The sequence below is a fragment of the Triticum aestivum genome, chromosome 1A (genome assembly GCF_018294505.1).
Source record: "Triticum aestivum cultivar Chinese Spring chromosome 1A, IWGSC CS RefSeq v2.1, whole genome shotgun sequence".
NCBI lineage: Eukaryota > Viridiplantae > Streptophyta > Magnoliopsida > Poales > Poaceae > Triticum > Triticum aestivum.
Window position 1 is genome coordinate 590675218 of NC_057794.1, and position 10228 is coordinate 590685445.

Genomic DNA, 10228 nt, shown 5'->3' on the forward strand with positions numbered 1-10228 from the left:
TGATGAACTTCCACATGTCCGTCCTCCGACCAAAATGGCAGAGGTAGCCCGGGGTCGAGATAGAATTACTCGGCCGCAGTTGTGATCTCCATAAGTTCCAGTAGAGAGAGCCACATGGCACTCACAAACAATGAAAAAATAGCATGCCATGATAAAAATAACATGGCTCTTAAAATATGCTATTAGCGACGCTATAGTGCGCTATTTTTTTCACTGCTCACAAGTCACATATATAAGAACAAGACAGAATAGATCAAGGTAACATATATGTACATACACACACGCGCTCTCTCGACTGAACTATATATATGAACAAGTCCCAGTAGTGTCAGCAAATCGAGCATGTGCTCCCTTGTTCAGCATACATCACAAACATAATCAATCGAGCATAGCACTAATGCTGCATCGCATACAACAAGATCATGCAGCAAGTCTTTAAAAAGCAATCCAGCCAAAAATGTCCAAACAGAGTGAGCGCAACAACATCAATATATTTTTTTCGAAAAGGAGGTCATCCCCCGGCAACAACATCAATATATATATAGAGAGAGATTCCTCATCTATATATATCAAACATTCCATGCTGCTGAATATAGCTTAGAATCAGTAATGAAGACAGAGGAAAGAAAAACATTCCACACTGATGAAGGATGCTACCCTAGAAAAATACGAAGAGATTTCGAACGCTTTAATCGTGAGGGCCTGCATACGTTGCAACATCTTGCAAAAGAGAGACTTCTCTGGCAGGGCTACGTATTCCTCCGTCCGAAAATAGTTGTCATCAAAATGGATAAAAAGGGATGTATCTAAAACTAAAATACATCTAGATACATTCTCTTTTATTCATTTTGATGACAAGTATTTCCGGACGGAGGGAGTATATGCTACGAGCGGGAAATAATATCCACCGTCATTACGAACTGCCAAATTAGCTTCCAACTCTGCATGTCCGCCACTAATTGACCGAGGGTACACTAGATTGGTCACATAATCTGACAAATTCAAACTGTATTTCGACGGAATAAATAAATAAAAACTAATTTAATTATTCAACAGAAGGGTGGTTTGGGTGCACTGATAAGGCATGCCTGAGCGTGGATGATATGATGGAATCACCGGAGCTACGCTGCGGCAATTCGATCTTCTGGCGGCGTAACAAGTGCTCCATGCCAATGGGTACTCCGCCGCACCACTTCGCGACATGGAGAGTGAGGGTTTGTATGTTGGGCATGGCCCCCGCCTCGAACCCCAGGTATGACATAACGTCTTCCCTAGATTCGAATAAAAAATACTCCAGAACCGGAAATAGTCCTGTGCCCAATATAGCTCTTTCTTTGGGGATATGCGATGGCCTCAAATCAAGTTTCATGAGGGACGGAAGCCTTCCAAGAAGATGAACCTCCTCAGTTGAAATCTCCTCCACACGCAAGTCGAGGATGCGAAGGCAATGGAGACCACTCATCCATTTTTTATTTTTTTTAGAAAAGGAGGATGACCCCCGGCCTCTGCATCTGGGAGATGCATACGGCCACTTTATTGATTATTCTCGAGGACCTTACAAAGTATTACAACAATATGCCTGAATCCGCCATCTTGGCAACATATGCCACTACTCCTATCCATATGATGAAGGGGTGCTACCTGGGCCACATACCCGGTCTACTCACCTAAACCTATCATCAAAAGCCAGAAGCTCCAGCCTAGCCACATACCGGGTCTGGGGCATAAACTGGTCTGACGCACTCACATGTGTCGTCGCCGCCATCTTTCACAGGTCCGTCTTCAGAGCAGATATTGAGGCTTCTACCTTGTCAGGCCACTCCGTCATCGACGCCACCTTGACGCCAAACAACTACCTCCACCTGCGCGAGTCCATCCCCGCGCATCGGGCGCCGAGTCTCCACTGCACCACGCCGCTGAGATTCGCCGTCATCAATGTGAAGGATGAAGTACCGCTCCACCAATAAGGCACCCGCTGGTCCCTCGATCCCGTGTACGCCTCCAAGAATGACGCCCCCAAGGAGGAAACGACACCAACGCGTCGCCGTCATCCGATCAACTGATCTAGGGTTTCCCCCGGAGGTAGCGGATAGAGGTCTAGAGCTTCTCCACGGCGATGCCTTCAAGAAGGTAATGACACCACAGGGTGCCACCAACGCCGGTCTTGGCAACAAGCCGAGCACAAGGTTTTCACCCGGATCCGCTCGAAGAACCTCCATCACGTATTGTGCGCACGGGTCGCCGCCGATCTGAGCCGCCGTACATCGAGCAAGCCGCACCGGGCAGATCGGATCTTTCCGGAGGGCAAACCACACATGGCGCCGACCCAACCACCAGGCCCTCCATACCGCCACCGCCGATCCGAGGACAGATGGTCCGCCGCTGCAGATCCGGCCACCACCGCCGAACGCAGCCAAGGCCGCTGCCCGACGCAGGGCCGGCCGCCGCAACCGCCACCACCACCGCCCTAGGACGAGGCCGCCGCCGCGCTGCCGCCGGTCAAGGCAGGCCCGCCACGCCACGGAGGCCAGATCGGCCGTGCCACCTCACGCCGCGGAGCTCCGCACCGTCCCCATGGCGCGGGAGAGAGGAAAGGCCCCCGCCACCATCGTCAGCCCCCGGGCAAAAGGCCGGCGGCGTCCTTCGGCGGCGGCGGAGGGAGGGATGGAAGGAGGGGGAGCCCCAGCGGCTAGGGTTGGGATCCCGCCCGAGTCGCCCGGGCGGGGGCGACGCGGGGGGGCGGGGGGCGGGGGGCGGAGAGAAGCATAATTGTCACATATGGGAACTCTCCGAAATCGCCATAGAGTCCCGTGAAATTCCTCCATATGTTGGAAACGAATGGATAATGAGTCCATCTGGTTATTGACTTCAGTACCTGGCCCGTATAATGTAAAATATTTCAGGTTACATAGCTTTCCAATGGAGCAGGCCAAAGCTTCAAGTTCCAGCTTGTTCATACACTCCACTTGGAACTCCACTTTCCTTAGATTGGTCAGCTTGCCGAGACCAATAAAACCCTTCATCACATTCACCCCGACCTTATCGGTGAAACTGTACCTTGATAATATCAGAGTGTGCAATGATGTCATATCCCCAATCCATTCTGGCAACACTTCTTCCATGCAAATTTGAAGAAAGGACAAGCGAGGCAAATGTACTATATCTGAGGGGATGCTCTTGATATCGGCATCAATTATGGCCAGTGTCTCTAAGTAAACAAGCGCTTGAAGTTTAGCAGGGAGCTGTACAAAATCTTGTCCCCGAACATACAAATACCGCAGCTGAAACAGTTGGCTAATAGCGGTGAGGTCAAGTGTCTCCCCGTCACCTCTGAACACCCGGAGATACTTGAACGAGGAAAGAGGAGGCATGGAGTTCCCCAATAGTGTAAATGATCGAACTTGTGATAGGGCAACACCAATAGTTGGCCCATTTGTTGCTCCACCACCAACAGTGGACCTCAGAGATAATCGGCGAGCCTTATATTTACAGCCATTTAGTCTTGCCATCTCTTGATAATTGTACGCCACACTTACAAAGTTATCTTCAGCACACTTACTTAGGATCAAATCGAGCATCATGTCATGTACTTTGCAACACTCCTCCCTACACTCTGTTTCAGAAGGCTGAATCATGTTTCTATTGATAAGTTCATTCAAATAACTTCTGCCAATATCCTCCAGATCTTGCGCATGCAAACTACTGATGAAACCTTCAGCTATCCATTGTCGAACCAGATCACCGGTCAAGATTTCGAAGTCCTCGGGAAACATACCAAGGTACAAAAAACATGCCCGCAGATGAGCGGGAAGATGCATGTAGCTAAGGTTTAATATATTCTTCATCTCTTCCATGTTAGGATTTGTCGCAGATTGGGCACCTAAAGAATCCCTAATACTTTCCCAGCCCTTTGTTGATCTTTCTTCACCGGCTAATAGGCTAGCTATTGTGATAACTGCAAGTGGCAATCCATGACACTTCTTCAAAATCTCAACCATGACGCCTTCAAGTTCGGATGGACAATCATGCACAGACCCAAATACTCTATTTAATAACAGCCTTCTTGAGTTTTCTTCACTAAGAGGTTCCAATTTGTAGATGCTCTCACGGTCATTATGACAGGCTGCTCTAGCCACACCTTCCACTCGTGTTGTAACTATTACTCTGCTTCCATTACAATCTTCTGGAAAAGCACACAATATAGTTTTCCATGTTGATTCATCCCACACATCGTCAACAACAATAAGGTACCTTTTTAAATGTATGGAGAGAGGTTAGTTACATTATAATATGATATGATTATATTATAGAAATAAATCATCAAAATTTTACAAAATAGGTTATAAGAAAGACCCTTTCGACAAAGGGGTGTAGGGTATTTTCTTAAAAACTATGAATTGTCATAATGAATGGAATAAATAGCAAAGCATGTGATCATTTAGCAAAAAAGAACCACATGGGAATTCTAGAGCCTTTCTTTTAAAAGAACTCTCTTTGATAAAGACTTAGAGGAGTATTAAAAGTGTTTCAATATACTCTAGGAATTTTTGAACTACATGTGAAATATACCAGAACTTCAACTAAGCTGTATGTCGTATGTTTGTATTCGTGTTGCATTATTTGTTTACAAATATTCATATTTATAAAAACACAATAAACTAAAAAAATCGGAAATCTCAAATGATTAGTAGCTATATGCCAATTTGCCTGCGTACATCAATCTAGTGATTAACTATGTTTTTCCCATAAAATAGATGAAGGGTATGTTTAACCTTGAATATTTTTTTACTTCAAAACAGCTTAGCACATACGGGTCACACATACATTCATAAGACTTTCTTTGAAAAATCTCTTCTCACTAAAGGCACATGGGGGTCGCATGTCTCTAAGGGCATCTCCAGCCGCGCCCCCAACAGGCCCTCCTCAGGCGTTTTTGCCACGGCGGCGCCAAAAAACCGGCCCAGTCGCGCCCCCAGAAGCCCGTTTTTCGCCGGCTAGGGCCAAAACTGATGCCGGCGGACCCAGGCTGAACCCGGCGCCCTGGAGGGCGCTTGGGGAGCCGGCACAAGCGAAAAAGGCGCGTGGGTCTGCCCTGGCGACGACCTGAGGTCCTTTTCCCGCCGTTTCTTGACGCTTTTCCCTCGCATCTCTCCCGCTCGCTCGCCTTCCTCCCGCCATTCCCTCCCTTTCTCCCGCCAAACCCCCTCCCGCTCGCCTTCTAGTCGCCGCCATGCCGCCGAAGAAGTACGCCATGCCGCGCGTGGCGGCAACCACGACTGGCACCGTGGCCCAGCCGAAGCAGAGGAAGCCGAGGGCGCCGCCATTGAAGCCACCGGGCATGTCGAACGCCGAGTGGAGGGTGGAAGTTCAGCGACGCGACGCAGTCACCGCCGACCGGCGGAACAGGGCCATCGCCAAGAAGGCCCGCGACAACGCAGCGCGCGCGGCGGCGTCCTCCTCATCGGTCGACCACGCAGGGATGATGAATCCACCCGTCGTCAGCCACGCCCAGTACGCGCCCTGGGGACAGCAAGGCGTCGGATCTCCATGGGGATCGTCGTCGCCCGGCTACGCCGACGGCGACGCGCACAGTGGGTTCAACCCAAACGTGACCTTCCCCCATGGCCACCCCGCGACGCGCACACCCTCGCCCGCCTTCGTCGGCGTGCAGTACCCTCCATACAACTACTCGCCGCCCGCCTACGCGTCCACACCGACGCCCATCTCCGCCGTGGACCGCTGCCCTTCTCGCACCTCGGCGACACCGACGACACATGAGCCGACATGGACGACATCATCGCGACAGGATCGACCGCGGCCGCCGCGTCTCCCGGGTTCGCCACCCAGGACGAGGTAGTGGATCTCAGCGGCGACATGGAGGCCGAGCTCGGCTACGTCTATGGCGAGGACGCGCACGAAGCGCAGGAACCCGAGGAGGAGGAGGAGGAGGAGGAGCCGGCTCCTATTCCGACGAAGGGGCGCCAGAAGAAGAAGAAGCGGGTGGCTTGGCCAGGCGAACCGCGCATCAAGTGGACGTCCAAGGAGGAGGAATGCCTCGCCGAAGCATGGAAAGTCGCCTGCCTCGACCCGACCACCGGCACGAACCAGAGCTTCGAGACGTATTGGGACCACATCAAGGCCGAGTTCGACGAGCGGAAGCTCGTCGACCCCTACTTCAAAGGCATCTACATGCAGCGCGGCTCCAAGGCGATGGCGAACCATTGGGGGCGTATCCAGTTGGCGTGCAACAAATGGCATGGAATCGTCGAGGAGGTCGCGGCTCGCCCGGAGAGCGGCGCCAACGTCGAGGATCAAGTACGCACGCCGTTCGCCCGCATCTCTTCGTCGTCTACGTCCGCCGCCCGCCAACTGTTTGTTCCTCCGCGCAGTTGCTGCGCATGTTCACCATGTATCGGCGTGACAACCTCGACGCCGACTTCAAACACCTCCACGTCTACAAGCGCATTGACAAGTGCGAGAAGTGGGCGGAAGTCCGACATACCCTCGACAAGGCCAAGGAGACATACAAGCCGGACGCGACGACTCCGGTCGTGTCAGAGGGGCGGCCGAACGGCCACAAACTGGCAAAGAAGGGGAAAAACGCCGACGCGGCAACCGCGCGAGTGCAGGAGTCCATCGAGCATTGCCTCGCCGATGCCCAGGCCCGGGCCGTCCTACGTGAAGAGAAGACCGAGGCGCGGTGGTCGTCGCTGATGACGAACGACGCCATCAAGCTCGACCTGCTCCGGACCAACGTCGACCTGCTCCGGACGAACGTCGCCGCGAAGAAGAGGAACACCGACATGGCTTTTCTGATGGGCGGGGCGGACATGCTCCAGAGCAACGACGAGCAGCTCAGGGTGTGGTACATAGCGGAGTGTGGCCTCATCCTGAACAAGATGCAGACGGCAACGCTGACGACGCCGATGACGCCAGCTCCCGCGCCCACGACCACACGGACGCCAAGCCCGAACGACGCCTCTACATCGCCGCCCAGCAGTACCGAAGCCGCGCCGACACAGCCCAGCACCGAAGCAGCTCCGACACCGCCGAGCCCGCGCATGCCGACTCCGCCAACGCCTGGAGCCGACCCCGCCGAGTGAATCGCTGCGCACGCGAACTTGCGGCGTGCGGCGCTCTGTTTTTTGTAACGCCAGACTACGTTCGATCGCCGGATTTGTGGCGTCTTTTGTGAGCGGGAACAACCTAGTTCAAATTTCCCGCATCCTGGGGCCGGCGCTTGGGGGCGTGACTGGGAGCTAGGTCGCCCCAGGGGCCGAACTAGCGCCGGCACGCCCCCAGGCCGCTCTATTTAGGCGCCGTGGGGGGCCGAACGGCTGGAGATGCCCTAACACCTAGAAATTATGACACTGGATGGAAAATAAACCATTAGTGCCCTTAACTTTTATAAAGATGCATTTTCTTCTACATGATTTCTTTTAATTGTTCTATTTCTATCATAAGCACACAAAGAACCAAACAACTAAATATGCAGCTTGCAAGGACAAACATCAGTTCAAAACATATGTTAACCAATTACTCAGCTTAAACTAAACAGAAAATCTCAGACAAGTGACGACTATTGACAGTAAGTAATACCTCTTATCTTTCAAATGTTGCCTTAGCTCTTCAATGATGTCATTAACCTTGCGAGCGCGAGACGAAACAGGGTCATCCATCCCTAGTTTCAATTGGAAATTGTTAAGTAGCTCAGCTATATCAGGCCTCTGTGAAACTGAAAAGAATGCCTTGATGTCAAATTGAGAGCCAGTCTTGTCATACACTTGTTTGGCAAGTGTAGTTTTACCAAGACCGCCGAATCCCACAATTGACACCACCTTGAGTTTCTTTTGAGTATCCATCAACAAAGTAGCAACTTTCTCCCTTGGACCATCAATGCCCATGAGAGTAGCTGCCTCCTGGTAGACCGCTCGCAGCCGAGGGTCAACAGCCACAGAACCAGAGACGGGCTTCCACTCATCAATCTTATACCTCTCGCGCCGAGAATTTGCCTCCAAGGCAAGATCCTTGAGCTCTTCCATCCGGTCGACTGTCCGAAGACGTTGTCGAAACTTCTTGATGAATTGAGCAGTCTTCTCTATAAGGCCTCCCTTGGCATCATCAGCGCGAAAATCGTGCATGAAGTCATCAATGCAATTCTCCATGTCGTAGGACATATCCCTGACATGATCGACCCAGTCCTTGATGGTTGGATCGAGCTCGTCATCCATGAGCTCGAGTTTCTGGAGGGCAGCGTTCATGGCGCTGAGTTCCCTCTCGAGGAACGAGGCCTGCTTCCTGACCCCTTTGAACTTGTCGTACTCGACGCCCATGAGTGCGTTGAGCTTGCTGATGAGGGGGTTCATCACCGCACTAGCCACGGTCACAATTCCGCCTGCCATTTCCTATCTAGCGTGCTCTGTTGGTTCACTGGCTAGATGTTGGTGTTTTAAGAGTAGAAGGAATGCAGAGTTGGTGCAAAGGGCAGAAGGAAGGTAGCATGTTTATAGATCCTCGCCAAGACATTAAGCTGTTGGAACGTTACGATTCATTGGGCCGGCCTTGGCAAGTGCTGTATTAAGTTCAATTTTGTAGAATATATAGAGATGTAAGTGTAACCCAGCAACGGTACGAACAAGACAGCACAACGTACACTAGCTACCAGACACCCCGTGAACCAAAAATCACCTAGGATGGATCGTTAGGGCATCTGTAATTGCGCAGCTAATTAACTAATTAATGTTGGCATAGGATGTATACTTGCAGGACAAGAGGCGGCGATGCGCGCGAGGGGTAACCAGCCAGGGGTTAACTAAAATTAAACATGATCTTGGCCGGCCTGCGTGTGATTTTTAATCAGCTGGCAAACCTATGCTGACAAGATTGAGGTCACGAGATAAAACACCAGCAAACATGCCGGCGTGCCAGCTTTGCAAAATTTAATCATCGATCAACAAGAAATGTTGTGTGGCGATGGTCGTCGATGGCGACGCGCCAGGCCTTGTATACGACGGCGGGAGGCATCGGAGGACTGGACGGAACGCCTCCGACTGACGGCTTTGTAAGTGTTAAGCTGGTCACGATTCAGTTCCGTCAGTTAACTGGGAGGCTGCCACTGCACTGAGGTCCAGGCAGTTGAGGCCTCAGGGCATGCAGCGGCTCCATCAAATCAAAATTTCCACAAGGCCTGAGCTTCTTGTGAGCATGTGACTTGCTTGGACCGATCAATGTCAGGCTTCACATGTGCATTCCATTCCTGGAGATATCAAACTGATTTGGAGTAGTACTAAACATAGATCTCGAATATGTCATACAGTATTACTACTCAACATGCATGAACTGGGCTAAGCGTGCCATTGTCTAGATCGTGTCACAGGTTTCAGACAGAGAGATATTGCTTTAGAGATATACCAAACCATGCACACCCCGGTCACCACAAAAAGGTGCAAGAAAATGAGCTTCACAGCATGAAATCTCTGCTGTGATTTCATAACCGACAGATCAACAAAGTCCCAGGTTATGAGCTTCACAGACACAATACTCAATACTATGAACAAAGTCCCAGGTTATGAAACCACTTCCATCCATTCCAGATCTGAAATTAGTATTCAGCATACACAATTGCTGTGGTGATTTCATAACCAAACCTACGCATTACGGTGGCTTTATTGAATTCATGCTCCAGCCAACTCATCCAAAAGTCCAAACTATGGGAGAGGGCTGGACATTATACTCCAACAGGCTCAACTCTAAAGCATATGTTTGGGGAGCCAGAAAAGCAAGCCAATGGAAAATCCAGTAATACAATGTCATATCATATCCACATGCCATAAAAAACATTTTCAGGAAGACTCAAAGGACAGGGCAATTTTTGGGAAAAATATTGACTATTAGCATTATTAGCCGGCTTAGCAGCAGCAGCTTCTTGGCTGTGTGCATCAATTGATCCAGAGGCTGAAGGTTCTAACATCCTTTTGAAAAAAAAACTGCACCACCGTAGACCCAAATGTGGAGCGCCCAGGGTCTCTCCAAGTTATAGCAGCAGCGATCGACTGCAGGACCGCCCGAAAAGCAGCCAGGGTAGGTTGCGTCGAACTTTATTTGGTATTGGATGTATCTGAACCTTATGTTTTGTAAGCTCGTTCGTTGGGCTTTATCCATAAAGTTAGAGTAAGACCTTTTTCTCTAAAAAGTGATGCATTATGTAAGTGGATTATGTTACGGGACT

At 50.7% G+C, this 10228-nt stretch overlaps 1 protein-coding gene across 1 annotated transcript; it reads right to left on the bottom strand.

Annotated features, from left to right (window-relative positions):
• Positions 1–1045: 1045 nt before the first annotated feature.
• Positions 1046–8402, bottom strand: LOC123070559 (disease resistance protein RGA5-like). The gene is made up of 4 exons (XM_044493814.1): positions 7600–8402; positions 4044–4251; positions 2782–3761; positions 1046–1469 (listed from the first exon to the last, which is right to left on the bottom strand). The coding sequence occupies exons 1-4, from the start codon at positions 8400–8402 to the stop codon at positions 1046–1048; spliced, it is 2415 nt and encodes an 804-aa protein (XP_044349749.1).
• Positions 8403–10228: the final 1826 nt, after the last annotated feature.

Excerpts from the sequence above, each read along its gene's own strand:
- LOC123070559 (XM_044493814.1), bottom strand. The coding sequence starts at position 8,402 with ATGGCAGGCGGAATTGTGACCGTGGCTAGTGCGGTGATGAACCCCCTC. Across the intron at positions 3,762-4,043 it reads GAAGGCTGTTATTAAATAGA|GACTTCGAAATCTTGACCGG; the intron begins GTATTTGGGTCT and ends ATGTTTCCCGAG. Across the intron at positions 1,470-2,781 it reads TGGCGATTTCGGAGAGTTCC|AAAATGGATGAGTGGTCTCC; the intron begins CATATGTGACAA and ends TAAAAAAAATAA.